Source organism: Diospyros lotus, chromosome 15 (assembly GCF_014633365.1).
Source record: "Diospyros lotus cultivar Yz01 chromosome 15, ASM1463336v1, whole genome shotgun sequence".
Taxonomy (NCBI): Eukaryota; Viridiplantae; Streptophyta; class Magnoliopsida; order Ericales; family Ebenaceae; genus Diospyros; species Diospyros lotus.
Window position 1 is genome coordinate 31,325,441 of NC_068352.1, and position 14,791 is coordinate 31,340,231.

The following is a 14,791-nucleotide window of genomic DNA, read 5'->3' on the forward strand; positions in this document are numbered from 1 at the left end:
ATAATAAAAAAACGTTTCCCCAACTGCTAGCAGTCAGGGAAAGCCGGTTCTATGGTCGCGGCCATGCGTGTGTGTATATATATATATAGGTGTATGTGTGTTTGTGTATGTATTCAGGAACAGAGAGAGAGTGTGTGGGTTGGTCGCCATTACTAACTGACCTCGTAGCCATTGCACAGAAAGAAAGAGTGTGTGTGTGTGGTCGACCCTGCAATGGCGTCTATATATATATATATGTATGTATTTGTGTGTATATGGTGCAAAAGAGAAAGAGAGACATGAGACGGGGGCCAACGATCAGGAGTGATAAGAGAAGAGAGTGGGTTGTGGGAGTAAAATAAATATTTTTAAATTATTGAAAAATTTGGTAGGGGTATGGGCTATGAAAAATAATTCTATGAACTGCGGATAGAATTTCCCTAAATAATGCAACAATACCAACCAAGTCATGTGAAAAATTAATTCTATGAAGTGTGGATAAAATTTTCCTAAATAATGCAACAATACCAACCAAGTCATGTACCAATCTCCCCCGCCCCCCCACCAATTAATTCTATGAAGTGGGGATAAAAAATTTCTAAATAATGCAACAATACCAACCTAGTCATGTACCAATCTCTCCCCCCCCACCCCCCCCCCCCCAAAAAAAAAAAAAAAAATCCTTACTCAGTACTCACAAAACATAGAAATTATATAAAATGGAAAAGGACAAGTAGATAACAATTGGGAGAGAGAGAGAGAGAGAGAGACAGTTGGTTCGAGAGATACGAGACAAGTGCATATTAATGGGGGAAGAGAGAGAGAGAGAGATGTCTCGGCACTTGGGGAAATGTGGCAATTTGATGAGCATTCAGTGCTTCACCAACTCCCCCACCTAAAACTGAAAATGGCCCATTTATCAACTAGTGGCCCAAAGAGATGGGCATGCATTTGCATCTCCATTACGTAGCTAGAGAATAGGATAGGAACAAGAGCGGGCCAGAACAATGAAAGCTGGTGCATTTGCAGGGCCAACTGCTGGAAGCTCTCCCGCGGAGGTGCCGCCACCAAGGGAGGCCACCGCGGCCGGGGGGAGCTCCGCCATGCGCACCGCCGAGACGCTGCTGCGGCTGCTGCCAATGGGGCTGTGCATATTGACTCTGGTGATCATGCTCAAGAACTCTCAGGCTAATGACTTTGGCTCTGTCTCCTACTCCAACCTTGGAGCTTTCAGGTTCTTATCATCATATTGTCTATATCTCTTTTAAGTGTGTTTTTTACCCCTTCTTTTCTAGGTGCTCTCTTTTGAGTGTTGTTTGGGATCTAAACCATCTCCATCATGATGGGGGGTTCAAGAAAAATAAAGGCGACAATAATATTACAATAAAAATAATTACAAGTCTTAATTAGTCGATCCCATTTAAGTGAAGTTAGATGCCTATATTTTAGATTCTCTTTTATTATCTAATTTTCATAACGATATGATCCAACTAGTGTCTACTCACACGACTCTTCTTTATTTTAACTTGAATTGGAAATAATATCACTAATAGGAGTTATAGAGGACAAGAAGGATGATGGCTAATAAAATCTATTGTAGAGAAGCATTTTGGCACGAAATACCGGTCACTGTCAATATTTTTGGGTCAAAAGTTGACAAATAAATGTTATTTTTAGAATGTTTTGTTGCTTGGGCAGGTACCTGGTGCATGCCAATGGAATCTGTGCAGGTTATTCACTTCTTTCAGCTATTGCTGTTGCAGCTGTTCCTCGTCCCTCAACCATGTCCAGAGCCTGGACTTTCTTCCTCCTTGATCAGGTTAATTTCCTTATCTTTTCACTCTCTCCTCAAAAGTCTTTTTTTATGATTTTCAACTAGAATAATAATGCAGCAGAGATGGGTTCCATTCCATCAAACAGCAACAATAGCACACCACTAATACACCAAATTTTAATTGGTTTTATGAATTGTAGCTTGTCAAATATTAATTTGGTTATTTGTGTGTGTGGCTGAGGTGGTGGTGATCTATCTCTTATAATTAATGAACATGACATCCTAGTTTTGAATCTTCTGGTGCTCTTTAATATTGACACTTTTTGTAATTTCCTATGAAACAAATAGCAAAAACCACCCAGAAGTTACATGACTAACTTTTTTTTCCAGATAAAAAAGAAAAGCCCGAGTGACCTCTTCTAGAGAACCCTTGTTAGATAACATCAATAGCTCTTCTACCCTTAAAACTCATCAATAGGGTTGACTATAAAAATTTTAGGCCCCCCAAAGAAATTTAACCTAGATTTGCTTTTACTATGAAACGCCTAAAAGTTATGTGATAATTCTCTTTAAAAAAAAAAAAAAAAACTGGAGTGACTTGGGATATTTTAGAAAATCCTTGTGAAACCATCAAAAGACGATATCATCAACTTCCTCATTTTTAAGCCCCCATAATACATATGACAGATAATTATCTAAATAACACCGTTGATATCAGACTCAAACTTAAGATCTTGAATCTTCATCAAATGATATTGCCAGGGAACCTACCACTAAAGCAGGAAAATATTAAGTTAGTTGAGTTCAATCTAGGCCACATAAAGATATATATGTCAACATTACTTGATATGACAATATGACAAACAAGTAGTACCATGTAGATGTTGACATACATAATTCTGGCTGCTGGGGCAACATCAACCGAGGTGGTCTACTTGGCATACAAGGGAGATCAAACCATCACATGGAGTGAAGCCTGCAGCTCATTTGGTGGCTTCTGCAGAAAGGCCACTGCATCCATTGCCATCACCTTCGCGGTGTTGCTTTGCTATGCTGTGCTCTCTCTCATCTCCTCTTACAGGCTCTTTACCAACTATGATCCCCCCGTTCTTTCCCCTAATGCCAAGGGAATAGAGCCTGGAGGTGCCGTCTATGGCTGATCGACATCACTTTTGTTTGACGAAAAGAAAGATTACTGTAATAACTACATCTATGTATAAGATGATTATGCTTGGCGTTAAAATATTTGTGGACATGATTCATGAATGGACTGGTAAACCTCTATTTTGCCTTTAAACTGCCCTGCATGCAAGGCTTGCTAAACAAATTGGACTTCCTATTGCAAATGACCAAAGCAGTAGACAATATGGAGTAGATGGGTCACATGGGTAAAAACACTAGAGATTGGTTCAACCATCCATGCAGCTTCAAGTCGCTCATGTCGCAATAAGTGACCCATATTAGCAGGCCAAGACTAGATTTATCAGGGCAGGGCCAATTCTGAAAGGGGAAAGCACCCAAAATATTCAAGCTGAATGAAGATAAATGTAACTTCCCGCTATGTCCACAAAATAATCGTAGCCCAAGAGTTAGCTTCATATATACGGGTACCAGACAGTTGTCAACTTGATCCAAGCACAATGAAATAGTGGCACAATATATTCTTTTCTTGGTCTTTGCCCGTTTTCACAAGATAATGTCTGACAATCACAAAATGATGCAGCATGGAAATCTTAGATCTCACTCCACCAACCATAAGCAACTATTAGTAATTGTTTGCATTACAGAGTATCGATAATTTAACAAAATGAAATCTTATATCTCAGTCCACCAACCATAAGCAACTATTGGTTATAATTTGTCTGCATTATGGGGTATCACTGATTATCAAAATGAACCACCACACCTCAACAGTTTTCCCCCACGCCTCCACATATCTACTTCATAGAGGACCTTCCTTGCACCTTCAGCGTGCTTCATACTGGACAACTGCAGTGAACACGGGGTCGGTCAATAAAATCTCCCAAGAAAACTTTGGGAAGAAACAAAAAATAGAATTATAAACCATGTTAAACTAATGACCAATGTGTTAAATCACCACAGATTCAAGGAAGGTAAGGGGGATGAAGAACGGTAAAAACAACATGGCAGTTGCGCCTACTGTTAAGGTCCCACTTCTGGCTCCAGGAACTTTACGTTGCTAATGCACAAGCTACTAGTTCCTGCTGATACATTTGTTTCTTTCTTCTGATTTTATTAGTTTCTCATTCATTCATTTTCATTTTTCCTTCTACCACAGATACATAAAATAATTTACAAGAAAAAAAATAAAAACATTTTGCACAGGAACAAACGAATAAACCAATTGCAATGAGGCTTACTTCTTCGGGTCCGCTTCTTGTACAGGATGCGGTAACCACATTCCCGGCACTGAATCACATCACCAGGCTTCAGTGTATTTTCCTGCCCGCAATCTACATTTCAAATTAGTTTTGATCAGTTATAAAGGACCAATATTAAGGCTGAATTTATTAATTAAAACCAACCACTTTGATGAACGGATTTTTTTTTTAAATAATATTTAAAAAATACCCAAAGAGTACTGGGTTGAAAATAATTAACAATTTAGTATCAGTCACCAAAATTAAAAACATTTTGTCTCGTGTGAGAAACAACAAAGAATAACCAAACTTGGCATGTGTGTTTATTGCTTTCACCAAAAGACACACTCGGCAAGGGTGTTATTCAGTGAAGCAATAAAAGCACTTAGCAAACACATTTATTGTTTAATCAAAAAATGCACTTGCTAAGTGCATCTATACATTTGGCTTGCGCACAATACAAGATTGGTAATTAATATCAACCCAATACTGTTTCAGTATCTTTTTTTTAAAAAAAGTACTATTATTTCAAAGAAAGACTCTGATGAACACAACTCTTTAGTCTTCTCACAGTTTTGGGTATTCAAGTGCCCAAATTGTGTGACCAGTCAGTAAAAACCAGGCAGAGACACATACGCATAGCATGTATATATGGTACTGAAATCACATTGTGTAATTCAGTTTTCCTCATTGCCTGTGCCGATTTACTCTCCCTGGTTGCCAAGATTAAAAAAAGAAACAGTTTATTCTAACAAAAATTTCTCTTCTGTGTTAAGTGGACAAGCACATGGGCATCAGTTTTGATTTCTCACCTTATAAAGCAACCACGCAGCTCCTGCCTAATTGCATAAATATATATATATATATGCAAATCCAATCCAGAAACACATACAAAACTAATTAACCCCTGCCTAATCGCACAATTCTTTTTCCTAAGAGCATAACGGATTTGTATTCAGAACATCAACTGGATGCAACAAAAGTGTATCGGTATTTGGTTTGCAAGGAACAAGTTAGGGTTCTCCAATGCATAAAAAATCAGAGCCAAATACACAAATAGAGAAGATGTATAAGAAGAATCCGAGCGCGATAAAACCGAATGAGGAAATAGCGTATGACAAAAACGAACCTCCACAGATGTAGCTCACCGGCTCCGGCTGAGGATCCATGAAGGACGAAAGTGAAGGCCAACTGCGAGCAAACAACACAAACAAACTTAGGGTTTCAGTTTCAGCAATCACAGCCAATGAATCATTCAGAAATTAAACTTTAGGCAACAGAGAATCAAAAGAGAAGGCAAGATTGAAGTCATTACGATATTCGAGAAGATTCTAACGATTCGCTAACCTCCTGGACTCTGGAGAACAATGGAGTGAGAGACAATAGATTTTTCGCCTTTGAGGAAAAGCGAGCAGTCAAGTGCGCTAACCAGGGCGGATCCAGGAATTTAGGTTTGGGGGGGGGGGCTGAAATTTTAAAAACTTAATATAATAAAATTCTTATGTAACTAAAAAGTCAGTACAAGAAATTTTTATTAAACTTGTGCTTGACGAGATTTTGAAACAAAAAATTCATCTAGATTGATGTAAATTTCAGGAGATAAACTTGAAGAATTGATGTAAATTCACTAGATTGATTTTGCACACTATGAATTGAAGTACTTTCACTAATATGATGATCTCTCTTCCTGAAAAAAGATAACAATGTTTTTCCTTTCTTAGCAGAAGACTGTTGTTCCATTCTAAATTCTAAGATGCACAAACAAAAAATAACACAATTCAATAATCGAACAATTAAAATATTTAACTCAAGATTTGAGGCAAATGCAAGGCCAATACAACAACTGTATTTCTAGAGTTCAAACAAGAGAAGGCAAAAGTATGGTCGATTCAAATATTCAATCACAGATTCACAATAACAAATTCCAGGCTTCCAGCCACGACAATTCCTAACTAAATGCAGTAGTCAAATAGGCAAGCAGACACAAAGTTAGAAAAATCACTTGCTGAAAACTTGCTGAAAAAAAGCAGAGACTTCAACAACAAATCAAGCAAGCATAAACAGGTAAAAAAAAATATGGCCGAAAAACAGAAAAACTATCTAGATTTAGCTGTCAATCGAGAGAATCAAAGAAGAGAAAACATACCAGCAATACAGATCCGGGCTCGAATGAAGCAGATCTGGAGACTGGAAGTTTTGGGGGTAAAACGAAAACCTGAATCAGAGGCAGCGAGCGAGGCGAGGCCGACTGGCCGAGCGAGCGTGGGGGCGAGGGCGAGCGAGAGCAAGAGAGAGGCAGTCAGGCAGAGAGCGAGAGCAAGAGAAAGGCAGCGACGGCCGGAGGGCGAGCGAGGGCGAGAGGCAGCGAGGGCGAGCGAGATCAAGAGGGCCGAGCCCGAGCGAGAGCAAGAGAGGGGCAGCGAGGGCGAGCGAGAGCAAGAGAGAAGCAGAGAGCGAGAGCGAGAGCGAGCGCGAGTGGACGAGCAAAAGAGAGGAGGCAGAGAGCGAGAGGCAGCGAGGGTGAGCGAGAGCGAGGTCGAGAGAGGAAGGAGAAGGGTTTGCAGGCAGGTGGGCTGGGCTGGGCTGAAAAAAATTGAGGTGGGCTGGACTCAATTTGAACTGACTTATTACTAAATAATTTAAAATTTAACTTTATAAATTTAAATTTGGTTGTGTGTAGTTCAAGACAACTCACAGATAAATCCTCTCTTGTGACGCCAACGATGTGATGTCGAGCCTTTTATTGGGGAGAGGGATGTTCAAAATGGGCTGTGCCGAGGCTCGGCCCGGGCCTCTGGCAATTTAACGAAAACTATGTTTGAAAGTTTATAAATAACAAATAAATATATTAAGCTATAATATTTTTTTTATTTGTGTAAAAAAAAAAAAAAATCCCAAATCAACTTATGACCTCTTTTATCTTAATCTTATAGTTGTTTGATGGGAACGTTGAAAGGAAATACGGTGCGCTTTTAAGGGACCGGTACCAATACCCTACGGGTACCCTAGAATTTTCCAAAAACCAATGGCTATTTGCATACCATAGAGCTGAAAGGCCCCAACCTTGGGCACCTCACTATAACATGGATCCAGATATTCATAGTAGATACAAGCAGACATGGATAATAAACCATTTAAAGGCTGGTTTACAACTTCACACTACCTAAAAGGTTGTCGGCAAGCTTCATCACACTGAACCATTGACAAAACAAGGATTATGGTTCCAAAAACCATTTGACTTTCGGACTATAAAACCCCATAGAAGCACACCTTAGATGGAAGTACAGAAGGGCAGTAAAATTGGAACATGATATCTCACAAGGCTTATAAATAGCACAGTTCATATTCATGATGTCTAGAACCACATGATAAACAGTAGCTGTCCTCATAAAACACTTTTGACTGTCCAACCATAAGAGTCATCAGCACCTAAATTAAGGGAGGGGAAGTCACATTTGCCTACCCAAGATATGTTTTTATTACTACTAATCCAGAAAAGGGGGAATACAGAAAGGAAGAAGAAGAAACGGTTCGACACGATTGTAGCAGCATCCAGCTTTTTCCAAGGTCCGAGTCTGTCTTGAAGCCGGCAGCAACCGACTCCTCCCCGAATCCCTTTAACCGCCTCACAACCTGGAAACCATTTCATACTAGTTAGCAAATAATTGACATCTAATGATATAACATGAATTATAAAGGTTCTTATATAGAATATAAGATCATGACATCTGATGATATGACATGAATTATAAAGATATTATAGAAGATAAGATCATACATGGAAATAACTAGTGAACTAGAATTCATGTAGCCGACCAACCCCACATAGTGGAATAAATACCTGATATGTAGTTTTTGCTTCATAAGAAGGTGCCAAGCTCTGCCTGTGGATTGAGTAATTTTCTCAAACATTTTTAGTGAGGAAGGTGTTAAAAGCCAGTTTAATGCAACCAAGGCAAGCAATCCATGATTCAGGTGGTGGTAAGTCAAGAAATTATTTTTCAGTCTCTACCGGAGGGCAAGTTCCAGTAATCAGGAAAACATCTATGGCAGCACGAACTGGGAACAGTAACACAGAATGATGACTCCTGAAACGTGCAAGATGTAAGGCCTAATGTTCACTGCAAGTTATAGCTGGTGAAGGAAACACGATAGGAAACTGGAGAAGGAATGAATGCTGTGAACCAAAATATTAGTTTCAAGAGTTCTTGAATACCACCCATTAGTTTTCTCGTAGAAATTTTTGAATGCTATTATTGGAAAGCCCCCCACCCCCTCTAGTTTCTTATGATAGGAATACTCAGTTGAAAGGTATATATATACACACACACGGTTTGAATTCAAACAAAATCTTGACCCAAATAATGCAAGGACCATTTAATACACACACACACACACACACTTAAAGTTAAACCACGGACATTAGTATTCCATCAGATAGGAAATTGATGGGTCTGAGTAAATACTTTAAACAGCTTGAGTAAACAATGTAATCTCCACAGCCGGTACACATCTCCATAGGAAAATAATATTACAGAGCAGCAGAAAATGTCAGTACACCAGTCTCTCTTAGCACAAGGAATATGAGATCAATACCTAGAACAGTTCACCATCTGAAAAATAATAAGGCAACAAGATAGTCTCCACCGCATCTTGAGTTCAATAGTTTAATTCTTTTTCCTTGTTGAAACTCATAATATGTTCTAATTGATAGCATCAGGAAAATTGGTGTAACAGAGTATTCTAAAATCCCAGATAATGGAAGCAATCATGGGATTATTCAAATCCACAGCAAATCTTTCCCAAATACCTATAATCAGATAATAGTTCAAGTAATGCTGCATAATGCATTGAGAATATTGATGAAAATACCTGTTTAGCAATATTCTGGAATGAGACTATAATTCAGTTCTGCCCACGGCTTTTGCTGAAGGAATGACGAGCCAAAAGTTTCCGATTTGATGTTAGATGATCATCCTGTCAGAATTCAAATCAGTTTTTGGATCCAGTATTTTCACATGACTACACAGTTTGTGAGAAAAGGTATCCAGCAAGCACTAAGAAATTTAAAATAGGAAGTAGACCAAGTGGCTTTGGCGAGAACAGACAATACGGTGGTCAGTTAAAATGCAAAACTGACTAGGCAAAGCCATCCCTTGAACAAGTGCAGATATAAACTACATCCCAAAGTGAGAGGATTCATCTTCAAGATACAATTACCACAACGAAAGGAGATTTTAAAATTGCATGTGGGAAAAAGAAATATAACTTGCATATGTTCAAGTAAAAATAGCTGCACAGTCATGCATGGTTGGACATAAAGTCCAGAGTATTTTTGAATATTAACTAATTTGTTTCCAATCAAGCTAGGTCCTGTGCTCTATATCTAGAAATGTATTGGAAGGAAGAGGGATTTACTTGGATACTAGGACAACGAATTTTGAGAAGATAAAGTGAGAAAAACTATAGGAAAGTACAAGAAAAGCCTAAGAAGCTGAAGCAGGAAGCTGGAAGATAGAATACCTTGTACAGTGATGCAGCTGATTCAGATTCAACAGTTTGGTTTGGGATGTGTCCAAGTGATTGGAAGGCATCCAAGGCATCCAGTGTCAGCTGCCAACCACAGAGGGCTACAGAACCACCGTTGGAACTGGAGCCACTGCTACTACTACAGCCTGCTGCGGCAACATTACCATTCACCCAAGGACAGAAATAATTATGATGCCTAATTGGGTCAAACTCAACAGCTTCTTCATAGTTGCTTTCTCCATTTGGAGGCCCTGAAAAACATTTCATTCCACAGTTTGTACAACTTACAATGATATAAAGCACAATAGTAAAGCTGAAACTAACAATAAAAAGAATGAAAACTAATACAGCTGGGAAATGCAAAAGCAAAATAACTTATGTTGCATTCTCATCAAAATGAAAGGAAGAAATGCAACACATCCATGCATACACATTCACACACAAACAGAGTGGCTACAGTCAAGCAACTGGTCAACCGATAAAGAGATCAGACAGGACATGTCCGCAAAACTCTTTTCAAACCTTATGATCTTGTTGGAATTAGTTACAACAATAACAACCCCAAGCTTCATATCTTTTATATGGCTATTATACCCCATGTCATGTTTAAGGGTTTCCCACCAAGTTCCTTTGGTCTTCCTCTATTTCTTCGCCATAAACTTCTTCCATTGCATCCACTTGCTTCACAGGTGCATCTATTGGTTGTCTTCTCACACGCTTTCCATATTTGGAATTAGTTAATGTTGTTTTATTTTATATCATATGAATACAAGCTGTCTACATCCACTTAGCGATCACGTGTTGGTACATTGCTAAAGTGGCTTGACATTAAGAAACATGAGCACTTCTAAAAAGGTGTTGTGCTATGCCAGACATTCACACTGCCACTCAAACACTTCTGAGTAATCTTAGACACTTGTCCAAAACTCATCCTATTACTTCTTTATTTTCCCCCCTACAACAAAGCAGTTTGTAGACACATGGGGAACGCTATGCTTATGAGATGCGCCAAATTATAAGAAGACAATGAAGAAGTAGTGACTGCGGTGAATGAACTGGAAGAAGACGACAATGGGGCCATATCACTTCATGCAATCAAGGGGATGGCCAGCAGTAAAATCATTAAAGTAGACGGGAGAGTGCAAGATAGCACACTCATGATAGCACATTCATGGTGCTGATAGATAGTGGGAGCACCCACAGTTTCATTGACCAAGGAACGGCCAAGAAGATGAAGTGTGAGTTATCTAGCACACTGCCACTGTCATTGACCGTTGCTAATGGCAGCAAGGTGTTGAGTAAGTCGGCTTGTTTTGGGTTTTGATGGAAAAGGCAAGGGGAGACTTTTGAGGCTGACCTAAGATTGTTGAAATTTCGGGAATGTCACATAGTTCTTGGGGTTGATTGGATAAAAGGGGTGAGCCCAATTAGTTTCGACTTCAAAAAAATGGAAGTAACCCTGAAAAAGGATGGCCAAAGGGTGACCCTATAAGGGAATGTGGAAGTGGGAGGTTGCAAGATGATCAGAGGTAACAGATTACAGAAGTTGCTCAAAAGCAAACTCTCAAGTGGCACGACTATTTTCAATTAAGGCGAAGGAGGAAACAGATGGTCAAGAGGAACACCAAGGGGAGTGTATGATGGCAACCAGCAATCAGGATTAGCCCCTATAGCAGGTACATGAACTGGCCTTACTAGATATGCTACTGGTTGAATTTCAGGACTTATTTGCAGAACCTAAGTCATTACCACCTAAAAGGCCTTTTAATCACTCCATACCCCTCCAACCAAATGTCAAACCAGTTAACATCCAATCCTACAAATACCCTCCTAAACTCAAATCAGAAATTGAAAAACTAGTAAAGGAAATGTTGAACCATTCTATAATCTGACCCAGCCGAAGCCCATTTGCCTCACCTGTTTTGTTAGTTAAAAAGAAAGATGTTTCATGACCCCAAGGATATATTAGTAATACATGTTATGTGTTTTCCTTATTAGTTGCATTAGTTGTATTTTTTGTTGTTGTTGTTAGCATCTTCAATTGTAAGCCTATAAAAAGGCTTGAGTAGTTAGAGGAAGGAGCTCAATGAATGATTTGAATTCTCTAATTTTCCCTCTCTCAATTCTCCTAGTTCTCTCTCCTATCTTTCTCTCTTCTTCCTCAATTCTGTCCATTTTGTTCTTCCCTCCCTTTCTGCCCTATCTACCTCTAATTCGTACCAAATTCTTTCCTAGACCCTAGGCAAATCCTAGGGTCGTAACAAGATGGTACATGGCATTTTGGCATAGACTACTGCAAACTCAATACCATAACTGTCAAGGATAAATTTCCCATCCCAATTATTGAAGACCTCTTAGATGAACTCAAACATGCATCAATATTCTCCAAATTAGACCCCTAACATCCGGATATCACCAAATCCATATGAACCCTGATAATAAACAAAAAACAGCCTTCAAGACCCACCATGGACATTACGAGTTTACAGTAATGCACTTCAGACTAACCAACGCACTAGCCACATTTCAAACTCTAATGAATCACATTTTTGAACCCTACCTCTGAAAGTTTGTGCTATTATTCTTTGATGATATATTGATCTATAGCGCTTCATTCTCCCAACACCTAGACCACCTTAGGACTGTATTCAAAGTTCTTAGATTCAACTGGTTGTATATCAAAAGGTCCAAGTGTGCATTTGCACAGAAGTAGGTAGAATATTTGGGGCATGTTATCTCTAGTGCTAGAGTTAGCACAAATCCTAAAAAGATAGCTACCATGACTACATGGCCTAAACCTACAAGTGTTAGGGCCTTAAGGGGATTTTTGGGACTAACTGGCTATTACAGAAGGTTCGTGAAGAACTATGGGGTGATTAGCATACATCTAACTAAATTGTTGAAGAATGATAGGTTCCAGTGGGATGTAAGGGCTAAGGAGGCATTTGAACAACTTAAGAGGGTCATGAGTAAAGTTCTTGTGTTGGGGCTACCAGATTTCAACAAGCCATTCACATTAGAAACAGATGCCAACAACACCAAGATAGGAGCAGTCCTAGCACAAGATGGTCGTCCATTGGCTTTCATTAGCGAAGCCCTAGCCCCAAGGCACCAAAGGTTCAGCATATATGATAAAGAATAATTGGCAATACTAATGGTTGTGGATCGATGGAGGCACTACTTGGAAGGAGGGCAATTTATAATTAAAACAAATCATGAGAGTCATAAGTTTTTACTACAAAACAGAGATTGCACACTCACCTCCAAAGGAAGGGCATGGCCAAATTGATGGGACTAAATTACGTGATACAATTCAGGAAAGGGAAGGAAAATGTGGCAGCAAACACCTTATCACGCTGCCATGAAGAGGTCACGAGCACAACCATCACCGCATTGGTATCAAGAGGTCACAGAAAGCTACGAAGGAGGGGAATAGACAAAGGAATTGTTGAAGCAACTAAGTATTGATGTTGATAGAAGACCGGGATATACCTTACTCAACGGCCTATTAAGATACCAAGGGAGGTTAGTGATCCGGGACTATGAAGCACTAAGGAGTAAAATCCTCCAAACCCTACATGGGTGGTTCACCCCTCGAAGGGCATTCGGGTATTCAAAACACTTACAGGAAGGTGAGGCAGATATTCTACTAGCAAAACCTAAAGATATCAGTGATGGAATTTGTTTTGACTTGTGACATATGTAAGAGGTGCAACCATGAGACAGTGGCACAACCGAGCCTCCTACAACCTCTCGTCATTCATGAACAAGCATGAACCAACATTACCATGGATTTTATAGAAGGATTGCCTAGGCCAGAAGGGAAGGATTGTATAGTGATTGCGGACCGATTTACCAGGTTCAGCCACTTCCTAGGCTTATCCCACCCCTTCACAGGACAAGAAATGGCCAAACTCTTCTGGACAACATGGTCAACTTGCATGGGATACCTCAGTCAATAGTATCAAATAAAGACAATGTGTTTACCAGCTTATTTTGGCAAGATTTATTACGGTCCTTGGGCTCCAAACTTCATATGTCCACTGCCTACCACCCGAAAATGGATGGCCAATTTGAGCGGGTTAATCAATGTCTCAAAACATACCTAAGGTGCTTTTGTTTTCTACAGCCTAAGGGGTGGCATAAGTGGTTGTCACTAGCCCAATGGTGGTACAATTTCAGCTACCACACTGCTATCAACATGACACCATTTAAAGCTCTATATGGCTACAAGCCAAGCCTATTACCAGCCATCAGGGAACCCACCACAGTGGCAGCAGTGGATGCATACTTGCAACACAAACAACACATATTGCAAACACTGAAAAAGGAACTGGCCAATGCCCAACATTGGATGAAACAGATGGTAGACAAGAAGCGAACTGAGAGGGAGTTCGAAGAAGGAGATGAAGTGTACCTAAGGCTTAGCTGGCGCCGCCACCTAAAAGCCCTCTTTCATCAACCAATCTCTAAGATGAGCCCAAAATTCTATGGATTGTACCCCATTATTACAAAAATTGGAAAGGTGGCTTACAAGTTACAACTACCCGAGGGAACTCACATCCACTCGGTGTTCCATGTCTCCCTCCTTAAGAAGTCTATCGGCAACAATGTGGCCAACCAAGCACTTCCCCCTCACGTCAGTGAAGAAGTAGAAGCAGTTGCACCAGCGACCATCCTGGATAAAAGGATCATCTACAAGCATGGGGCTCCCATAACCCAAGTATTTGTCCAGTGGTCTTCCCTACATCCTAACAACAATACCTAGGAATATCTACCTGAACTACTCAAGCAATTCCCTAGCTTTTCCAATCTACTTACCATTTCATGAGGACAAGAATTTGTTTTTTCTTTTTCTTTTTTTGTTGGGGGGTGGGGTGTAGGGGGGAGTTGTCATGTACCTAGACCGACCGAGGCTATTGCATTAAGGGTAGTCATGGTTTTAGGGAATTGTACTTATATGTGCATTAGAAGTTGTACTCGGGATTGGTAACCATTTTTGGCGCCAATTCCCTTGTGGATCAATATATAAGATCTAACCCAACTCAATTGAAATCATGAATACAATTTGAATGATAACATTTTACCTCCTACAATTCTCTCTCTCTCTCAATTCTTCCTCCCCAAT

General features: G+C 39.8%; 3 protein-coding genes across 7 annotated transcripts in view; 1 reads left to right on the forward strand and 2 right to left on the reverse strand.

Moving 5' to 3' along the window:
* Positions 1-815: 815 nt before the first annotated feature.
* LOC127792192 (CASP-like protein 2A1) lies at positions 816-3,077 on the forward strand. Its single transcript, XM_052322599.1, has 3 exons — positions 816-1,213; positions 1,678-1,798; positions 2,635-3,077. Exons 1-3 carry the CDS (start codon positions 987-989, stop codon positions 2,911-2,913), a joined length of 627 nt encoding a protein of 208 aa, XP_052178559.1. The 5' UTR covers positions 816-986; the 3' UTR covers positions 2,914-3,077.
* Positions 3,078-3,379: 302 nt separating this feature from the next.
* On the reverse strand, positions 3,380-6,719 carry LOC127792193 (DNA-directed RNA polymerases II, IV and V subunit 12). 3 transcript variants are annotated; one of them, XM_052322600.1, is made up of 5 exons: positions 6,281-6,719; positions 5,450-5,600; positions 5,264-5,325; positions 4,135-4,227; positions 3,380-3,742 (listed from the first exon to the last, which is right to left on the reverse strand). In XM_052322600.1, the coding sequence occupies exons 3-5, from the start codon at positions 5,301-5,303 to the stop codon at positions 3,720-3,722; spliced, it is 156 nt and encodes a 51-aa protein (XP_052178560.1). In that variant the 5' UTR covers positions 5,304-5,325; positions 5,450-5,600; positions 6,281-6,719; the 3' UTR covers positions 3,380-3,719. The 3 variants fall into 3 exon arrangements, with proteins under 3 accessions (XP_052178560.1, XP_052178561.1, XP_052178564.1); XM_052322601.1 differs by lacking the exon at positions 5,450-5,600 and having other exon boundaries at positions 6,281-6,429; XM_052322604.1 differs by lacking the exon at positions 6,281-6,719 and having other exon boundaries at positions 5,482-5,606.
* A 693-nt stretch (positions 6,720-7,412) lies between these two features.
* Positions 7,413-14,791, reverse strand: part of LOC127792191 (uncharacterized) — a 39,862-nt gene continuing 32,483 nt past the window's right edge. For 2 of the 3 annotated variants that reach the window (XM_052322598.1, XM_052322597.1), the window contains exons 6-8: positions 9,658-9,914; positions 9,007-9,111; positions 7,413-7,767 (exon numbers count right to left, since the gene is read on the reverse strand). In XM_052322598.1, coding sequence (XP_052178558.1) covers positions 9,040-9,111; positions 9,658-9,914 — 329 coding nt within the window. In that variant the 3' untranslated portion in view covers positions 7,413-7,767; positions 9,007-9,039. Of the gene's footprint in view, positions 7,768-7,975; positions 8,223-9,006; positions 9,112-9,657; positions 9,915-14,791 lie in introns of all 3 variants that reach the window. The other variant, XR_008021095.1, reaches the window with a different exon arrangement.